This window comes from Megalobrama amblycephala, linkage group LG2 (genome assembly GCF_018812025.1).
Source record: "Megalobrama amblycephala isolate DHTTF-2021 linkage group LG2, ASM1881202v1, whole genome shotgun sequence".
NCBI classification, from domain to species: Eukaryota; Metazoa; Chordata; class Actinopteri; order Cypriniformes; family Xenocyprididae; genus Megalobrama; species Megalobrama amblycephala.
Genome location: NC_063045.1, coordinates 52117012 through 52138883, shown reverse-complemented (window position 1 = coordinate 52138883; position 21872 = coordinate 52117012). Strand labels below are relative to the sequence as shown.

Here is a 21872-nt window from a genome sequence, read left to right as displayed (position 1 = left end):
TAAAAACAAACAAAAAAACAAAACAAACAAAAAACATAAAATGAACAATTCGTTCAAAATGAACAGAAAATAACTAGGTCACTTTTTTTTTTCAAAATTCTTTAAAATAATTTTGACCAATAATTGACATTTATTTAAATTTTATGGGCAATGCTTCACCTTTTATTTCATGTTTATTTTCATTTTCATATTAAATTTATTTTTTAAGGAGGAAGGAAAAGGTTATAAATTGGCTTATTAGTTGGGCAATGGCGCCCTCTTGTGCCTCATGGATACTTCTACTTCATATAATAATAATAATAATAATAATAATAATAATAAAGTTATATATTGATTATTAATAAAAGTTATATATCGATTAATGAATTCGTAATAATAAAAAAATAATTCGTAAAAAAATATATCTTCGTTAAGCCCACTCTACCTTTGTCGTTTTATAAATACGTGGAACAGGCCCGCTTTATTGCACATTATATATTTTATGCTATATTATCAATGCAATTCTCACCCAGATAATGCATTTGAATGGGAGAATAAACGGTCTTCATTGAGCGGTCCGCCCGTTGGGATCACGTTACTCAAACACAGCCCCTCACTTCCTCATATTTGTACGAACGCAGAGCGCAGCATGACTTTCTAAAGGCCTCCTCCCGCCCTTTTCCTTTTAATTGACAAGCTCTACACCAATCAACTCATAGTATTCATTTACGTCACCAAACATATGCTTTAGTGACAGCTTCCTCAGCCAATAGGCACGAAGCGAGGGTTTGCCGATCAAGGTCGCGGTAATGGCTTCCTAGGCAAGACTTACTTTGTTTATGCCGCCGTGGGTACCTCAGTAGCTGCGTTTAGTGTGCTTAATGTACATTATAATACAAATCTGCACGCTTGTGAAGAAAGCTCGGAATCTGACACCTTCGTGCCGGGAGTTTCTCGCTGATGGGGTTGAGTTGTATGGCTGAATGAGGCTATCGCCTATGGTACCGTAGAAGGATGAACTCCATCGCCGGTCGGGATCTCTCAGTGTCCGCTGGAGCTGTCAGCAGCAACCCCGGAGCAGCATCCTCCAGAGTCCTGCATGTGGAGCTCACATCACAACAGGTACACCTGCAGCATCCAGCCATATGTTCCGTATGTGCGTGCTTATTGAGTGTGAATATTTAGCGGATCTTTTTGTGCATGTGTCACATGTCACCGGATGATCATAACACCGGGCCTCCATGTCCAGTCAAGCTTTGGTCAACATTTATGAATGCAGTGGGGTTTGAAATAGAAATGTCAGAAGCAACAAATGAGACTGTGTTAATAATAAAGCGCTGGCTTGTTCATATACCAGAAATATATGCAGAGAGGTTTCACAGTGCAGTGTGGTCTTGTCACTGTGGCTCTCCAAACTCAAACACAAATGCCTAACAGATCAGACAGCATTCTAATATTTATTATTCATGCTTAAAAGACCTTGAAACTGGCTCGGAAGGTAGTGGTGGTGCTGTCTTATGGAGTGAGCTGTGCTTAACTCAAATGCACTGCAGCTTTTTGACAGCCCTGACATAAGTGACTATAAATGATGTCATACTTCCTCATTGGCACACATTGTTTGGGGGCTCTGCAAAGAAAAACCCTTGTTACGAATGTTTGGTTCATTTGGTTTCATGTTACAGTTTATTATTGATGAGAAAACAGTTATGTTTATGTTGGTATTATGCATTTTTATTTTTATTTTTTTAGTTTGTATTAACATACTTTTATTTTTTAATTAAAAAGTCTTTGCAGTTAAGGATTTTAAAACATTTCAGGCAAAAATTGCATATCGTGTAGTGCTGATGTAATGCTTGAGATTGCCATTATGAAGTGGCTGTGATTGTGTGTGTTGTAACAGTTGCAGTGTTGTAATACACACTGTGCACTTACATGCTCTGAATCTGTCCTAACTGAGAGTGTAGACCTCAGTTATGTGGAATGATAGCCATGTCCTAAAGCAATCGTCTGTTTAATCTCATCACTGGTTCTCAGGAAGTGTTTTGGGGATCACAGGTTTTCCTGTTAAGCAGTGTCCGTTGATGACTTGGCATTCTGTGTCGGGAAATGTTGCATTACTTAATGGTGCAAACATGGGGCTGGAGTTATGTTGTAGTTATGTATGTTGTATGGTTTCTTGCAGAAAGAACTGAATCTTTGCTATAAAATATAATACGTCATCAAATTAAATATTTAAAATTGCATTTTTTTTTTTTTTATATAAAATATGTACTGGTATAAACTGCAGCAGGACATGAGAATATACTAATGGCTATGGGAATATTCTAAATCTAATTATGCCATTAGTATATATTCCCATGTCCTGCTGCAGTTTATACCAGTAATATAGATGCTGTCAAATGCATACATAGATAGATGCTCGTAATGGGTGTATGTTTCAGGGTTTCATTCAGGGCTTTATGATTAATTCAAATCGAAATCGTGATATGGCTTGGTGTAATTATCAAATGCAACATGCACCAAACATGCACCAACTTGTAGTGAAAAGCACTTATTTGATAACTACATGTTGTCAACAAAAGAGAAACTTTAAAGGCTCCCTGCCTCCTTTTGTTTTACAGTGAAATATTGCAATATTTCTAATTTTGTTCAATATTGCAATTTAGTAGTAATAATTTTACAGTATTATTATTACTACTACTTTTATTATTATTTTATAATCATTGATGTATATTAATTTTTTTGTTTTGTTTAAAGCTACACCACATCTATCATTGATGCTTTGCTACCTAGTAGCAGTTAGTTTGAGGGGAAGGGACATTCTCATTGTTGAGAGCATCTGATTGGACAAAAGTCTGTGTAGTGCAGGATGAGTCATCAATATATTTATCCATTTTCAAGAGAAAGACAGACTGTAAATTTTAAATGCATATACAGTAGTGGCCAAAAGTGATGTCCTGCATAGGAAAATTTGGGAACACATATAAACTATTCCCTATTTCCCTTAATAAACTCCTAATTTGCTCCCAATCTGCTTATTAATAATTAGTAAGGTAGTTGTTAAGTTTGGGTATTGGGTAGGATTAAGAATGTAGAATAAGGTCATGCAAAATAAGGCATTAATATGTGCTTAATAAGTACTAATAAATAGTATTATTTTAAATAATATTTTAGTAATATGCATGCTAATAAGCAACTAGTTAAAAGACCCTAAAATAAAGTGTTACAGAAAATTGACATCTTCACCCTTTGTTATGAACACATGCAAAAACAAGAGAGAACCTTTGAAAAATTAATAACTGATTATGTTGTAGTTAATATGCTTTTTTAGCTTCTGTGAGCTTTTTGTTTTTCTATGCATTTATTTTGCATAGTAAAATAAAACCTGTCGCTGTAGGTTGACTCTTTTTGCCAAATAATTTTGTCAGATAACCAAATTAAGTGTTTAGTTCTTCAGTCATATTTAAATAAAAATATACAGTAGTTTCCTCATTTTTGATGGTTTAATCTTGTTGGGTCATTAAAAACAAATATTCCCTGCAGGCATTGCTTTTGTCCAATACTGAATACAAGTTAACTAAATTTTAGACATAAGCTAGTAAAGAAATGGTTTCAGACCTAGTAGTTCCTTGAGCTCCTGTGGCCTGTTGCACGAAGCTAGCTGAACAAACTCTGAGTTTCAGATTAGGTTTAGAGTTGACAAAACAAATCAAACCTTCTTTGGATCAGGTTCACCATGCTCACAAAACTCAATATAAACATTCTCTGTCAACTCAAGATTGATCCAGAGTTTGTGATTAACTCTGAAGATTGAACCAGAGTTTGCTCAGACAAATTTACCTGGGTAGCAAATGAAACCAGCTTCATGCAATGGGCCTCAGTTCTGCTTTTGTTAAAAATGGAATAAACTGTTACCAGAAACACTGAAATGTGAAACCAAATGTGAAGTCCCTATCACATGATAGGGGGTTGTTTGAGCTTGTCACACCTGTCTGAAGTTTATTTTACTGGAAATGGTTATGACACCAATTGCTTTGGCAGTCACACAGTCTCTTGTGACACTCTTACTGCTTGAGGCAAAGTTCTACCGGACCACTGTTATGGACTACAGATGACCTCTGTCACACTCATGAACATCATTCATTTGTTTGCCAGCAGAAGAGCATTTTTTTGTTCAGTGTAACATGATTTATTGAATTCAGAATGAAGTCATGCTTGATGTTTCGGTTTCATTTTAGCTGTTTGAAACAGCTGCAAATTGCCTAATAAGGGAAAGTTGAGCGTACACTAGCTTGTTTGTTCCCGTGCTAGTTAAGTGGCCTGTTAACCTACTAAATTTTACCACTCAACCTCTCCATTTCAGAGTCTGGGACAAACTGACGCTGAAAGTTCCTCAGTGTTTTGTTGTCTGAAACAAGACAGAAATGGGGGAAAAACTGAACAAAGTGTGTTGTTGTTTCTGTAGCTTCAATAATCCAGTGGGGCATCCCATGACTTAGATTTAGTATTTAATGCCTCACGGGCGGCGCTGGAAAATCTTTGTGGCTGGTTGTGATGAAAGCTGGTCAGGTGAAGACTTTAGTTTGCTGAACTCTCAGATTAAGTGTTTCATTGAAATGGCTGGGGCCCTGTGCCTTAAATCTGGCCCTTGTGAATGGGAACTCTGGACTTTCCATCTCATGTTGTGTAGATTAGGGTCACAAGGTTGACATATTTTATTCTTAAGTTTTTTTGTTGTTGTTGTTCTTTTTGTAGTAGAGGTGTTTAATTATTGTGCTGACAGCACCCTGTGGTTTACACAAGGGTTTTTAATGTCACAGAACCGCAATTATGATGGTTCACCCTTCTTAAAATATATAAAGAATAATGCTGCGTTTTTTCATGTATTGGTCGACTGATATAGAGGGTATGCATTGCTCCCTCAGCTGGACTGAGTGGCAAAAGAACCTGCTGCATGACTGGATTTAATAGGGGAAACTGCGAAAACAAACGATTACACTAAAGGTTGGGCTCAAAAGTGTTCCTTATAACATGTCAAAGAAACCTAATCCATGGATATTGACATGCAGCCAGTGTTTCCTGACATTTATATGTTCCTGATTTCGAAGCCGGGGAAATACATAAAGCAAATCTGCCTGTGAACACTTTATCGGAGTGATCACTTATATCAACGTTATGTATATCGTCATATCGTCCAGCCCTAAAACTTGTATAGTTTTTGTCATGTTCATTTAAAAACACCAAATTATGCAGAATATAATATGGTAAATATTTAATTGATGAGTTGTCAATTCAATATCTAACAATACAGTAGGGTTTGGTTTTACCCCAAAATCCAACATTTTGACAAAAAATAATAACTGCAAATCCATTTTTCTCTGCCTGGAGTCCAGTTGTTTCTGTGAATTGCAGCAATCCATTTGCCTCTTTTTTCTGTAGCTTTCGGCATTCTGTAAAAATATATCTCAGATTTTGTCAAAGCTATTCATACAGTCAATCGCAAAAAGCTTTTTCCCATTTTGGATGCGTTTTTTGCGGCATTCACGCTGAAAACCAATGCTGCCACTCAGTCTTTTGCCACTCAGTGGGCGTAACTGCAGTCATTATTGCCAGTTTGGCAATTAAAAAAAAAATATCGCCATTGGGTTATAAGTTTTTCTTTTTGGCTGATGTTTTGGAATTAGAACTTTTATTTTGAAGCGGCAGCTCTGTCTTCATTAGTTTACTGTCTCTGTTTAACAGTTTAACTAATAATTTATTAGACAGAGTTGTTAAACAAAGAAAGTAAAGGGTATACGAAAAGTATTATAAGCTTTTCTGTTATTATTAGTAATAGAAAGGTGAACGCTATATGTTCTCATTCATTAAATAAGCATGTATTTATTTTAAAATACTTTAATAGGATTACGGAATCAAGAAGTTGCCATTTTATTTTACAGATTTATTTTTATAAAGTTTTTTTCCATGTTTTTCCATGTTCATTCTTTAAAATAATTTCTAATTTAGTAAATATGTAAAGTAAATATACATTTAATTTCAGCAATTGTTATGCATTTGTTGTTTTTACTATCTTTAAAATTAAATAGTGTGATATCATGTAGCTTTATATCGGCCATCCTCCATCCTCTTTTTTTTGTGCCATTAGCAGCAAGTTGTAAATGCCTCCTAAGAAATGTTCATTCATGGTCGGGTGAACCCAAAACCTGTGAAATTACACAAGACTTCCTTAAGACCAATTAGTGGACTAGTTCTTTAGGCAACATCCCTTCTGTGGTCATATCGTAGGCCTATTTTATGGGCTGCCTTTCTTGGTATCTTCCTCCTTTTTAACCTACAAAAACTCTTATGTTAAACCTTTCCATGCCTACCAACTCCTTTTTTCCCCCCTTGGCTCCTTCAAAGCAGTGGATTTGTGCCCAATGTGCAGCAGTGATGCCATGTTTTGGTCAGGGTGGAGGACTTGGCTTTATAGTGACTAGTGACGTGAGACTCACAATGATGTTTTGTGCCTGTGTGTTGCTCAGTTCCTGTTCACTGTCAGTTGCTTGTGATGGAAAATAGAACTGCAAAACATTCAGACTTCAGTGTGTGCATGATCCAGTAAAGGGGAGACTTGATATCATCACCAAGTTGGAAAAAATCCTGAGAAATATCTGAGATATATGTCATGATGGATTCTTATTTGCAGCTTAAATTGGCATTCTTAAAAACCATCATAAACACATTCCTTCTGAATTAAAGATTACTGCATGTTTTTTTTGCATAAGTGTAAAAACCTTTACTGTTTGATGATTACATAAGCTTATGAAAGTAAAGTAAAAAAAAAGACTGAAAGGCATGTTAAAATAAATTAGGTTGTCTTTCTTACTTAACTGTCTTTCTCTCTTTGTCCCAACAGAGGCGTTTACGTCACTTGCGGAGCATAGCGGCCCGTAACATCGTGAACAAGAATGGCTCTCCTCTGCTGGACACTTACTTCACCCTTCACCTCTGCCAGGAAGATCGAATATCACGAGGTGACTGATGCCAGCTGAACTGGCTGGTACTCTCTGATTGTTCACTTAATTTAGTACTTGAAGAATTAGTTCACTTCAGAATTAAAATTTCCTGATAATTTACTCAGCCCCATGTCATCCAAGATGTTTATGTCTTTCTTTCTTCAGTCAAAAAGAAATTAAGGTTTTTTTGAGGAAAACATTCCACGGGTTGAAGGTCCAAATTGCAGTTTCAGTGCAGCTACAAAGGGCTGTACATGATCCCAGATGAGGAATAAGGGTCTTGTCTAATGAAAAAAATTGGTCATTTTCTAAAAAAATTTAAAATTCATATACTTTTTAACCACAAATATTCATCTTGCGATCCGCCACACATTTTGTAGGTCATGCATGACGTAGGCAGAAGTACCGTGGTAGGGCGAAAATCCATCTCATTTTCTCCTCTTCTGACATCGTTGTTTTACCTTTTTTTGTAAAGGGCATTTGACTTAGTCTTCCTTTGTAGACAATGGATTGGTACTTTAGCCTACGTCACAGGTGACCTTTCCAACGTGATTACACTTGCACAGAGCAGTGCAATATGAACATTTAACAGTTAAAGTGTATTATTTTAATTTTTTTTTTAGAAAATGACCGATCGTTTCGCTAGATAAGACCTTTGTTCTTTGGCTGAGATCGTGTAGAGCCCTTTGAAGCTGCATTGAAACTGCAATTTGGACCTTCAACCCGTTGTACCCTGTTGAAGTCCACTATATGGAGAAAAATCCTGGAATGTTTTTACTTAATTTCTTTTCGACTGAAGAAAGAAAGACATAAACATCTTGGATGAGATGGGGGTGAGTAAATTATCAGGAAATTTTAATTCTGAAGTGAACTAATCCTTTAAAGCTGCAGTGCGTAATTTGTCACCAGTGACACCAAACAGAATTGAAAAAAAAAAAGTGACTGTTTTCAAACAGTTTATCCAAACATTCACCCTGTCTTCCATTGGACAGTCAAGGAGATGGCCCCACCCCCAAACTCACTCTATTGGTTGAGCTGTTGTCAAGCTGATCAGACTTCTAAAATAAACAGTGCAATGTTTTGATAGCACCTAAGTGTTTATGCTTCACACGTTTGGGGACATCAATCTGCTATTTGTGTACTTGGTTATTTCTGTGTATTTTGCAGTTGGATATTAAAAGCCAACAGTTACGCAAAGCAGCTTTAAACTAATGAGGCTTTCAAAACTACCTTTCAAACTGACTCTTTTAAAATGAATGGCCATGTATATAGTTGTAATTTTCACAATATACCCTTTCCCTTTCCTTATAGATAGTAATGTAGTAAAAGAGCTGGGCTGGATGTGGTTTTTGTGAAAACCATGATACATTTTTTCAGGATTCTTTGATGGATATAAAGTTAAAAGAAACTGCATTTATATAAATCTTTTGTAACATTATAAGTTTCTTTACTGTCACTTGTGATTAAATTAATGTGTCCTTGCTGAATGGAAGTCTTCAATTTAACTTGTGAATGATAGTGTAAACTGTAAGTCACGCTGCATTTTGGATGACTTCTAACTTGCTTCTGTTCCTTTTCCAGATTTTTATAAGAGTGAAGTCATCCGAGACTCATTGGTGAGTGCTTTTGTTTTCATTTGTGTTTGGTCATGCGATTTAATGCTTATTATTTAAAATTTGTGAAATGGTAGACGGAGCACAGCATATCATAGCATAGTAGCGTGGCATAGTTTAACATGTTGTAGCGTAGCATATCAGCATTTTCTCCTTTGGATTTCTGTTCTGCTGTAGGATAATAAAAGGTTTAGTCACTAATGTCCTTAATGTCTGTTAAGCCTTATGGGACTGCTGAAAAATGTACAATGGGAGCAATAGTTTTATTTATTACTGTTAAACCATAATAAATATGGGATCTATGAACAGTTTAAGACGCTTTCCAAATCTTTCTGTCATATTTATTTTGTCATTTTATCTTATTCATTAATATTTGTGGATGCCTTTGGCAGACATTTTGGTTACCACAATATATTTTACAGCAAATTGGTTAAAGAATTAAAGGTGCCCTAGAACTTTTTTTTTTAAAGATGTAATATAAGTCTAAGGTGTCCCCTGAATGTGTCTGTGAAGTTTCAGCTCAAAATACCCCATAGATTTTTTTTAATTCATTTTTTTAACTGCCTATTTTGGGGCATAATTAGAAATGAGCCGATTTAGGGTGTGTGGCCCTTTAAATCTCGTGCTCCACGCCCCAAGAGCTCACGCTTGCCTTATAACATAAAAAAAGTTCAAACAGCTAATATAACCCTCAAAATGGATCTTTACAAAGTGTTCGTCGTGCAGCATGTCTAATCGCGTAAGTACAGTGTTTATTTTGATGTTTACGTTGATTCTGAATGAGTTTGAGGCTATGCTCCGTGGCTAACGGCTAATGCTACACTGTTGGAGAGATTTATAAAGAATGAAGTTGTGTTTGTGAATTATACAGACTGCAAGTGTTTAAAAATGAAAATAGCGATGGCTCTTGTCTCCGTGAATACAGTAAGAAACGATGGTAACTTTAACCACATTTAACAGTACATTAGCAACATGCTAAAGAAACATTTAGAAAGACAATTTACAAATATCACTAAAAATATCATGTTATCATGAATCATGTCAGTTATTATTGCTCCATCTGCCATTTTTCGCTATTGTCCTTGCTTGCTTTTTATGTTAAAATACAATTTTTTTTGAAGATTATGGGTTTGTGTTTGCAAACAGTCTGTCCGACAACAGCAGCAGTGGCTCAACCAATGATGCTAGTTTGGGGGTGGAACTATCTTTTTGACCAACCAATGGCAGATGGGGGAATATGTGGGGAAACCTGCTTGAATAAAGTAATTTTTGCTGCTGGTAGTGCAGAAATTACACACTTCACACATTTTATTGCAGATATCAACAGGTACCATATCATTATCATATTTAGCCACACTGTAAACCTGAACAGTACTACTAACTTATAAAGATTGAGTACACTGCAATTCAAGTCTGTTAAATCATTGATGCAACTTAAAACAATTACATTTTCTGAACGAGGAGTTTAGTTTTTTTTTGTATAGCTAAACATTTTTGAGTAAATCCTTATACTTAAATTATTATCTTTAAGATTACTGAGCAACATAAAGTGACGCCATGTCATGATGTCACATTGTTGCTCTAACCAATGTTATAGAATCCATTCAACATTAAACTGAGTTGCAGCAGATTTCATGTTCCCAGCATGCTTTGCATCACACTGTGTAAAGAGAATAAATGTTAAAATTGAGTGTTATTTTGTGTGTTTTCGCACAAGGGGAAGATGTATCGTGTTAATGTTCTGTTATTTTGTTATTTAAGGGTGTTTCTGTGATGTTGACAATTTGAAGGGTTATCATTGTGGTGAAGATTAGCGCCTGTGGTTAGGTCGAAAATGGGCTGTGAAACTTCAAGGCTATATATACTGCATGTTGATTAATGGTTCATGCAGGTATATAGTGATAGTCTCTTTGACGGTTACATTAGCGCATGCTGGTGTGCTGTTGCTGTTGCTAACTAACACTTAATCATAAAGATTAGGTGTTAGTTTGTTCAATATTTCACTTAAATTGTAAATAGTGAGTTTGTGTAATACAAAATAAAGTTTTTAATTTCTACTAAAATAACATTTGAGTTGTTTACTTAAATGGTTTGATTGGGTTTTACAACCACTGCATCAAAATAATTAAAAAATGAGAAACATTACAGTACGTATGGTAAACAATAGTTTAAGTACAGTGGACTTAAACATTACATAAAATAAAATAAAATAAAAAAATTTCAGTTTGACTTAATTGTTTTTTATAATTGTTTACTTAAAAAAATTGAGTTGCTTTACTTTTGAGGTAATCGGTGTCTACAAAAATTCAGTATTCTGAACTTATCGGGTTTAATAAGAGTTGTAATCAGGGCAAAAGAAGACTGACCTAAAGCAGACCTGGCAGTGCATGTAGAAGGGCAAAGTCCTCAAAACCAGAAGCATCAGGACTTCATCTTTACACATATGGCAGATCTATCCTATCACCTACACAAAAAGGCATTGAAACAGCTTCCAGCAGCACTGCGTCATTTACTGATATAAAACAGGTTTGTTAAATGGGCTTTTTGGGGTCACACCGGCAACCTTTCACTTTTGAAACAATTCCTAATTTAAGTACGCCAAAAAGGCCTCCGAGCCACTAGAACGGATGTGGCTACCTTCATTCATTGATGACTGGAAAGCGGTTTAATGACCATGTGGTCACTCTGTCCAAGCCTGTAATTTATGTTGAAAAACATTGACGCATAGCAACTGCTAAAGTGAGAAGAGAGTAACAACACAACACACAAAAGCAAATGATCATCATTAATGTGGTTTATACAGACACGATTAAAGGCTTCTTGCCTATTATTCTGACTGTAATGGTCGTTTTGATGATAATAGTGATGATTTGAAATATTGTAGGCTATGAATACTGTATTTATTAGTGTGTTTTCACATGAGATGAAGACACACCCTTAAAGACAAGTTTAAAGCTGGAGGGCTCTTCTGGTGTTATTCTGGCTGTGCTTTTCTCTCTATTTACAGAGTAGGCAGAGCTCTATTGAATGCAGTTGTTTATTAAATTTACAAATTGATCAGTATGTAAGTGTAATATCATGGCTGCTGGTCTGTAATTTTGTTTATTGTTTCTCTTTGCTTGTCCTCATTGTCATTAGAGCAAAAAAAGAAAAGAAAAAAGAAATCATTACAGAAGATCATAATTGCAGCAGTTCTGGCAATCACACACACACAGCCTATTTAGAGAATGACACACGGTATCTTTGACTGTGATGAATGATTCAAAGCTCTGATTCATGAATTCATTTGCATCATCATCACTCGAAATGTGTCCATGTGTCATTTTTTTTTATGCATTGAAAAGTTTTAGAAAAAATATGTAGTTGAAAATATTGCTGCTTATTACTATATATTGTTATATTGATTATTTTTTTATTGTATTTAGTCTACAACTTGGTTGAAGTGATGGTTCCACTTTAAAGCATTCAGAACTATATAGTATATATAATCACACACTTTTATATACAAGTATAAATTTGAATAAATAATAAATAGGTATCTCTCTCTCTCTCTCTCTCTCATATATATATATATATATATATATATATATATATATATATATATATATATATATATATATATATATATACAGAGTCTATACACACACAGACACACTAGTTCCCATGTTTTATGGGAATTCTCCATAGATTTAATGATTTTTATACTGTATAAACTGTATATTCTATCCCCCTACACTAACCCTACCCCTAAAGTAGGGCTGCACGATTTGGAGAAAAAATCGAATTGCGATTTTTTTTTTTTTTTTTTTTTTTTTTTTTTTTTTTTTTTTTTCTAGTTAAAATTGCGATTTGCGATTTAAAATGCGATTTTATAAAACGAATGAGAAAAAAAATTATAAAAAATACCAGGCTTGTTTTGCTAAACCAAATAAGAAATATTATTGTTGTAATAACTTTCATTATTAAAGTATTTAGCATTAGTATTTAATTATAAATATAACTATAATAATTAGAAAATAATATTTAAACCTTGTATGACAAAATGTGGGGTTACTTGTTAACATGCAAGAAGTATGTCTATAAATCATTAGAAAGGTCTAAAGATTTATCAAATATTATATTATCAGGATAAAAATGTATTTAATATGAACTACGTGCCTCTTATGCATCCACTGTGGGGGGAAAAAAACCCTGTACACTTATGTACGCTGGAGAAAACATATTAATTATGTGTTTCCCTCAAAGTTCTTTAGAGAGAGGAATTATTTTTTGCTATTTTTACCCTGAATAGGATTGAGTCAAATTACTTGGCGATAAACATGTCTGTTTCATACTGGACGCCGGAGGGCGCCCTTGAGCAGACACTCCAAATAATCCAAATATACGCGATATAACAAACGCTGTTCCAAGAAATCCAATGTTCCAATGGGCATCATGCTATCGCTGTGACTGAATAAAAAGAAGGTAGAAACGCTTTGATTGATTAAACATGAATAAAATAAACAGACGACAGCAACAATACATAGTTTATATGTTTTCTTCAAGCCTTCTCAGGTATTTCCGTAATAATAAAGTATATTTATAATCCAGTGCTAATAAAAATGCTATTTCAAACACTCAACTGATGTTATGAAGTGAGTTTGGAGTAAAAACACATTAAATGTTGTCTTTTGTTAGAAAAGAAGTTCATAAAGGCTTCTCATGTTTGTAAAGTTTGTATATTTGACACGTGTTACGTTTTCTAATGCAGTGCTCTCAGATGAAGCGTCATTTACTACTGATCACAGAGCAGCTCTTCACTAACGCTGTGTACATATTTATATCATTAAAAATCGCAGCCTTTGCGATGTCATAATCGCACTAAGCCAAATCGCGATTTCGATTCAATTACGATTAATCGTGCAGCCCTACCCTAAAGCTAAAGCTACCCATCACAGAAAACTTTCTGCATTTTCAAAACACTTAGTATGTTTTATTAGCTGTTTTCAAAAAAATGTCCCTGACCGGGAACGAGCCACCTTCCCTGGGCTGGAGAAGGTGCTCAGACAGCATGGATGTTCGACCGAACCCTGCCATTTGGGACTTATTCATTTTTCATGGAGGAAATTCCTCCAGGGTGTCTTTCTCCCATAGAGTGATGGTGCGTCCTGCCTGGGATGCACTTTGACAAAACCAGCCTGGAGGTTTCCATACCTCCATGCTTCCACCACAGTGGAATTTGAATTCTGTGCCCACCCAGAGTGCCTCTGAGTGGGCCTCACGATGGTGTGATGAGTATCTGGAGCCTTCCAGGCATCCACAATCTATCCTTGTCCCCATAATGTAGGGAATACCAGGTACACACACACACACACACACACAGGGCCAGATTTACTAAACAGGGCAAATTAGCTTGAGAGCGCAATTCCAAAAAAGCGCAGATGGGAGCGCAAATTAAAGAACACAGATGCCTTTATGTCTTCAGTAAATACTGACAGGCAAAAGAGGGTTTGCTCTGGCGCAAGCTGTTAGTAAATTTATATACTAGATATATGTTTGTGTATACACAAACATACTAAAAATCTTACAGATTCTGTAAGGACTATTTTAATGAGCTCAGTTTTAACTAATACTGTTTTGTCTTTAACCTCTAACCTTCTTGCCCCTCTCTGCCTCCTTTTTTGTTTCTTCATTTCCCTTTCTTCTTGGCCTTCCTGTACGTCCTTCCGTTCTTTCATGTAACAATGCCTTAATTTCAGCCCCTCTGGTGGTCATGTTGATGGCTGTTTTGTATTTATTTCTGCTGATCTAGTCACTGTGATGGTAGTTTTGTCAGCTGCACATCCTCTTGGAGAAAGACCCTCTTTAGCCTCCAGACTGCATGACGGGACAGTTTTGCTAATCTGTTTCTGCTGTTAGTCTTTGAAAGCTTGGCTTCATTGACTATGCTGATAGGCCACACTTATGCATTATTAATAAAATCGATATGTTTAACAGCCCTATTTGCTGTTCTATTTGATCATATTGGCCAAATTTTTAAAGATTGATTTTTTTTTTTTTTTTTGTTGGCGCTTTTGCCTTTATTGCGATAGGACAGTATTCGGACAGTAAGTGAAGTGGGAGAGAGAGAGAGAGAGAGAGAGAGAGAGGGAGGGAGGGGGACAGGATCGGGAAAGGACTGTGAGCCAGGACTTGAACTCGGGTCGCCCGAAGCAAATTTTTGTTTGTATTAATTTATTAATACCCAGTTTAAAAAGGGAAGAGCAGGCCGAAGTTACTGTGTACAAAGTACCCTGTGTTCATCAGGGTTTTTCATGGGTCAAAAATGGTCTTCGGTGCTGGCAGATTGAAGCAGCCAGCCAAAAAGTACCCTACCCATGCGAACTGTGAGCCCAATACTGACAGTAAATCCAAAACAAATGCAAAGAATCAGTTTGTAATAGTAACTTATCCTATTTATTCATAAATTAAAAAAGTAATCACTGTCAGGACAGATCATAAAACAAAGTACAACTTGACTTGAAAGTACTTAGAACCATTTTTTATTTATAAATCTGTCAATTTAAATGTAAAAACCTAAAGTCACTGATTTGAAAAGTTAGTAATAAAATAAACAACATCGTAGTGGCAGGTCTATTATTTTGCATTTACACTCCAAGACTTAATGCACAGGTCATTTGACAGTATCAGATTGTTTTGTTCTGTCCATTGCTATATGGTGATCAATGTCAGTCGGATTCAATCGCACATTTAAATATGGTTGTCAATCCAGAAAATTTGCTGTGTGTAGTTATCAGCATTTAAAATATATACTATAAAGGAAGCGAGCAAAGATACACGAAGCTGCACTCTTGTGAAAACTCTGCAATGAGTTTCTTATTGACATCGCGTTTATAATCTGTTGGTTATAATGAAAGGATTTGCGAGCATGCAGAACTTGCGCTGAAAAAAACCTCTGCCGTGTTGAGCGGGTTATGACTGATTAAACACGTCTGATTGGCCATTGCATTCACACACTTAACAGATATGTCTGTGATTGGCTATAAAGCTCAACACTGCGAAAACACATTGTAAAAAGAAATGCATTTTAAAGCAGCCGGCTATCAAAAACCCTGATCATAATTTTTTTTGTGTGTTTTTCAGAACCCGACATGGCGGAGCTTAGATTTTGCCATGCTGCCGGACCTCTTGGACATGTCTGTGTCGTGTTTTGTGGTGAGAATATGGGGTGGCAGGGAAGAACAATACCAACTGCTTATTGAGTGGAAGGTCAACCTAGATGGGCTCAGATACACAGGACAGCAGGTGAGTAGTCAAAATATATACATTCACGCTCGCATCTCTTTCTGTTCTCTGTCCATGTATGTGTTGCTTTCCTTTTATGACTATCTAGTTTTGACAAAGTGTTTTGATTAGTAATATCCTGACGCATCCAGGCTTTATAATGGGTTATAAATGCATTGCCATTATAAAGTCTGGATGCGTCAGGATATTTATTAATATAACTCCAGTTGTGTTCATCAGAAAGAAGAAAGTCATATACACCTAGAATGACTTGAGGTTGAGTAAAACTTGGGGTAATTTTCATTTTAAAATGAACTAATCCTTTAAGTTTTATGAGGGGAAAAAATATGTAAATAATAAAAATTGAAATGTTTCGAATTCTTGAGTTCAAGTCCGATCTGTATAATATCATACAACAATATGAGAAGTTTAAATTGAGTAATTGTAGTAGTAATAACAAATATAATATTTATTATTATGATATTATACTGTAAAAAAGATCAGTAGATAAAAAAAGAAAAGGTATTTTCAGCAGAAATTTAACTGGCATTTCCTTAAACCTTAAAACACAACACAATGCAGTGTGTTTGTAGTTCAAAATATGGGTAAAACACCTGTGAAAAATCAATATGGAAAATTCCTTTATATTAAGGCAGTACATTGGGTCCTATTTTATATAATTATCCTAATTATAATCTAATATTTTTTTTATATATATATATATAAATTGAAATATGTATAATTCTGTAAATTCTGCTTCAAAGTCACATCCAAAATAATTTACAAAACCCCAAAAATGGACATTTCTCTTTTCTCTCCATCTCTTTTCCTTCAGATTCGCTCCAGAAATCCAAATGAGATCATCTTTGGACTGAACGATGGCTACTATGCAGCTGATTTTGATCAGAAGGTATTGTTCAAACTCTTGGAATCGGTTTCAAAATAAATTCCAGGCCATCTTCAAACCTTGTCATCTATCAGAGCTGAAATTCACTTATGTCTCTTGGGTTTTTCAACCTGTAGAATCCTTCATACGGTAAGAAGAAACTCTTTGTGAAGCTCATGGACTGTTTTCTTTCCCACAGGAGAATTCTGACAGGAAGAAGAACAGTTTGCTCCAAGTGGACCAGAGCTCTGTCAGAAACTCATACAGTGTTTTCTCTTTACTGAGGTGAGAGATACTCAATTTTAAAGGGAACGTATCATGGAAAAATGCCTTTTTGCCGTTATTTTACTTTTACATTCACAATTCATTGCTCCTTCTAAAAGTGTAGAATTATGGCCATTTTGAAGACTAATTACCATATATAATTAGAAATTAGATGTCTTTTCATTAATAATACATCTGCAGTGCTTTGACAGTATATTGACACAGCACTGACTATTGCGAAAAGAATAGGAATTTCATTCCTACAGGAATAGCATTTGCTCTTAACATAAGCTCAGCTCCAGCTCTCTCAGTTGTTTTCCAGAATTGTATTATCTTCCCATTTGAGACCCAGAAGCAGTTCCCATTATCAAAAAAAAGTTCCTTTCCTTGTCCGGCAGATAGCGCTCTGTGTATTTTTTTTTTTTTTTTTTTTCTTCCAAATTGGACCCCTGCTGCAGGGTGGCGTCTCGTTCTTCAGCCAAAGATGACTGATGTTTTTGCAGTCTTGGATAACCGTAATCCTTGGATAAAAGACCTGATTGATGAGGAGAGGAGGAAATCAAGGAAGAAAAATTAGTCCACCTTGTCATGGTATTGGCAGACCTTTCCAAACCCAATAAAGTTAAATGTTGGCTCGGTGTTCTGCTGTAGCTTCACTGCAGCACTAGATGGCAACAGCTCTCTGCTAATACAAATATGTTTTGTAACGTCACACAACCTGAGAGAAAGGAGGCACTTTGGAGTGTGTTAAATTACTATGACACACTTCCCATATTCAGATTTATCTGTGTGAACACATCTGCGCTATTACAACATCAAAAATACATCTATCTAAAGAATGTCTTTGATCCCACAGATGTTGTTACGAAACACACCAGCTCTAAACACCCGTTTTCCGAAACCTTCATTCATACGCACCTCAGTGGACGTGCATATTTTGTTGTGTGGAATGTAGGGCAGTTCCTCGGAGCTGTGCTGTAGTGGGGTGATATAGAGCTTGCTGGAGGCTGCTGCTCTCTACGTGTGATGGTGTTTGTGAGTCTCTTGGTAGTCTTGATTAGGAGTCTGTGCAATATCTTGGCTTCAGCCTGAGGTGGGCCCATGTCTTGGATGGAATCTCATACATGCATAGGTCGCATATTTGTATACACACACGCCGACTGACAGAAACATGCATGGGGTGCATTACTCCAGCTTTCCTTGTAACCGTTATGGACTTCTTTCTCTCTCTTTCTTTTTTTTGAGGATATCTGTGTGGAGAACGAACAATGGCAAAAAAAATTATGCTTCGTGCCAAGGGATGGGAATTACAAATAATTTAACAATTCCAGTTCCTCTTAACAATTGCAGTTCCTTAACAATTCTTTTAGTACTTTATAGATAGATAGATTTATATTTTATATTATATTATCTATCTAAAATCTAAAATCTAAAAATAATATAAAAAAATAAAAAGTGATAACATTTCATTCATTTGTTTTGTAAAATACCACTGACCCTATGTAGGTGTGAGCAAAAACACATTTTTTTGTGTGTGTGTCCCTGCTGCCCCTGGCCCGCTTTCCAGAAGAGGGCGGAGCTTTAACAGTTCGCGCTTCGGTTGCTCAACAACAACAAAGCTGGAGAATCTCACGCAGCCAAAATGAAGATTGTCAGGAACGGTGTTCAGTCTTACATTGTTCAGTGCGTCAGACACTGATGGAGAGACTCAGGAGACTCAGAGAAGCCGTCAAGTTAATCTTTTGTGCAAATCCAGCGTTGAATTGACCCTCGTTTGTGAAGCAGTCCGGCGTAAAGTGACGGCATGGCAACAACACTCTACTACAACAACTCTTCCTCTTCTCTAAAGCAGCCCAACATGGCCTCGCCCCCTTTGTTGCGTGTTCTCGGGGGTGGGATTTATGTAAATTTTAGGGTTAGTGATGTCACTAACCCGGCAAGAAGCCTGTTGTAGTCCCTACCAGCCGTATGTTCACTCGGGAGAAAACGAACCATGACCAATGCCAACAGACGCAGACGGCCATAACGCACTGATCCAACAAAACCCTCAAACATGTTTGTCTGTGCGGTTTGAATTGGTCTTATGTCTTACTAAAAAGAACCAGCTCAGAAGAGTCATGTTTCTGTAATACAGAGAGAAGAAACTGTTGGTGTGTAAAGTCTGTATAGGTCTTGGCAAAAACTCCTTGTCGTGTTCTGAGTTGAATGTGCGGATGGCGGCGTTTGTTATCAGCACTGAGGAAACATTTGATTTGATTGACAGTGCCGTGTTGTCAGCGATTAACTCAACCTGACAATCTTTAAATAGGAGTAATACAGAGAGGAAAAGAGGAAAAACAAAAAATCAGAGTAGTTAATGTTCTAATAAAATGAATCATTAATCAAAAGAGAAATGTTTCCTCTGCATGCGCGATTTATGCTACTCTAGGGTGGGCAGCCCGTCCGTCATGCTGTAACAGGCCACTCGTGGGAAAAAAGTGTGATTCGGTGATCTAAATCAGTCTAAGGTGTTGTAAGGGGTTTTTTCTTTTGCTTTTTTATGATTGTGTGTTAGTGGGCCAATAGCTTTTTGTCTTTGGAAAAGGTGTTTGCAGCCTCAATGGTTCTTTGGTTCTTGGTTCCTTCCCCTACTTTCTAATACAGGAAATGTTCTCAGCGAGGTTTAAGCAAGCCAAAGGAAATTCCTGCTTGCGTATGAATTCAACTTTTTATCTCCCATCACCCCTCACAGCTGGTTCACACTGGGAATAATCAACACACTTGCTTTCGAAATATTTTTCAGTGCAAAAAATAGACGTGTATTCTTTGTAACATGACTAAATCTAGTGTTTTACATCCACTTTTTTGGATGTTCTTGGGTCCTAAAAGTGATAGTTCACCCAAGAACTTAAGTGTATGCTGTAATTATTTTCTGCTGAACATTTTGTGTGAACTATTCCTTTTAAGATTTTTGTTTTTAAGCATTTTTCCACTTCTTTTTAGAGATTTACAGTTCAGTTTCCCTCACTCTCCATCAATAAAGTAGCAAGTGAAGAACAGAGACGGCGTTGTACGGCAAAGTTCAGGGAGTAGAGTGTGACCCCGTGGTTGCCGCGGCGATAAGCCTTTCCTGCTTTTAGCGCCTTTCAACAGGTCGACGGGTCGTACGCTCCCCCGCCGAAGGGCATGGTTCTGGACTGGATTATCGGGTACAGCTTTAACAGCTAGGTTCACACTAGCCCCCCAAAACCCTAAAGCAACAACCTTGAGGACCGGTAACGCCTGCCATGCCTCACGGAAAAACAAACTTGCCCTTAATCTCCGCATCGCCTGTCTGAAAATGGATGCTGGTGTTTTGGTCTCTCAGGGCTTTGTGGGAGGCTATGGTAATAATAGTGTAGAGAAAGCATGAGGGTATATTGGAGCCCCGCTTATAGAGAGGCTTTAATAAAGGGATAAAGTGCATCAGCATCTCTCCATCACCTTATACAAGGCCTGTAACCATTGAAGCTCTTTTCCAGAACCCAGTGAGCTGCCTCAAACAAAAGTTTTTTGAAAAAAAAAAAAGAAATTAATATTTTTATTCTGCAAAGACGCATTAAATTGATCAAAAGTGACAGTAAAGACACTTATAATAATGCAATGATTTTGCATTATTTCAAATTTCAAATAAATGCTGTTTTTGAACTTTCTATTTGTCAAATTTTCAATTGCCAAATTGGCCGTAGGCGTGTGAGTCCCTAGCCATGGAATGGGGAGGATTGGAGAAAGACCTGGCAACCTGCTCCAGAAAAAAACACTTCCAAAACAAATTCAGACAATCTCTTGGTTATGGCGAAAGATGGCCATAGAATCACCAAGAGTCGGCTATGACTGAAATGTTAACATAGATAGAGAGATGTAACATTGACAGCTAGTGGTTGAAATGGGTACTGCAGTCCAAATTCAAAATATTAGAGATAGTTGTTTCTCTGCCCCCCCACTCCTCACACTCACATGAGTTGCCAGATTGAGGACACACAACAGGAACGAGCGCATTTGACAATGGAATGTAATGAGTGTTACACTGTAAGTTGATCAGCTAATGCAAACGTATATGTTTTATTGCCGATGCTTTTTAGGTTGGCTAGAATCTGCAATCTCTGGCCTAGTTCATTTGCTGACTTCCATGGCTGCTCTGTTTTCCGGCAACTGGCAACCCGGGGTGTTGAAATAATACTATTGGGTAAACTGGCAGTGGGCGGGATCACACAGAACAAAACATAAACAGACATTCAGACACAAAACGCATATGTCAAAGTAGAATAACTCATTGTCGCGCATTGTTTTTTCAGAGAAACAATTATTTGAACTTAGAGTGTTTCCTAAATCTCTGCAAACATATTTAGGGCCCGAGCACCGATGGTGTGAGGACCCTATTGGAATTGCTCTGTTTATTATTATTATTATTATTATTATTATTCTTCTCCAAAGTGAATCGCATTTTAGAGGGCCTAAACGTGCTCTCAAACTCATGAAACTTGGCATATTATTCTTCTCCAAAGTGAATCGCATTTTAGAGGGCCTAAACATGCTCGAAAACTCATGAAACTTGGCACACGCGTCAGAAGTGGTGAAAATTTACATCTGTTATGGGTCCCAGCATTAGGCGTGGCAAAATGGCTCGATAGCGCCATCTAACGTACAGCCCCTCTCGCTACATTTCACGTAGATTTTGAAATTCGGTACACACATTTATCAGCCCAATACCTACAAAAAAGTCTCTTGGAGCGAAATCCGAAACCGAACAGGAAGTCAGATATTTTGAATTAATTCACCCTTTTTTGCCTTTTCCAGACTTTGTACTTTAAGGAACTCCTCCTAGAGCTTTTATCAGATCAATGTCATATT

At 36.6% G+C, this 21872-nt stretch overlaps 1 protein-coding gene across 2 annotated transcripts in view; it reads left to right on the top strand.

Annotated features, from left to right (window-relative positions):
• The first annotated feature begins 752 nt into the window (after positions 1 to 752).
• The window catches only part of uvrag (UV radiation resistance associated gene), a 131226-nt gene continuing 110106 nt past the window's right edge, over positions 753 to 21872 (top strand). The window contains exons 1-6 of one of the 2 annotated variants that reach the window (XM_048180779.1): positions 753 to 1101; positions 6878 to 6995; positions 8559 to 8593; positions 15713 to 15874; positions 16689 to 16763; positions 16939 to 17024. In XM_048180779.1, coding sequence (XP_048036736.1) covers positions 994 to 1101; positions 6878 to 6995; positions 8559 to 8593; positions 15713 to 15874; positions 16689 to 16763; positions 16939 to 17024 — 584 coding nt within the window. In that variant the 5' untranslated portion in view covers positions 753 to 993. Of the gene's footprint in view, positions 1102 to 6877; positions 6996 to 8558; positions 8594 to 12954; positions 13055 to 15712; positions 15875 to 16688; positions 16764 to 16938; positions 17025 to 21872 lie in introns of those variants that run through there. The other variant, XM_048180780.1, reaches the window with a different exon arrangement.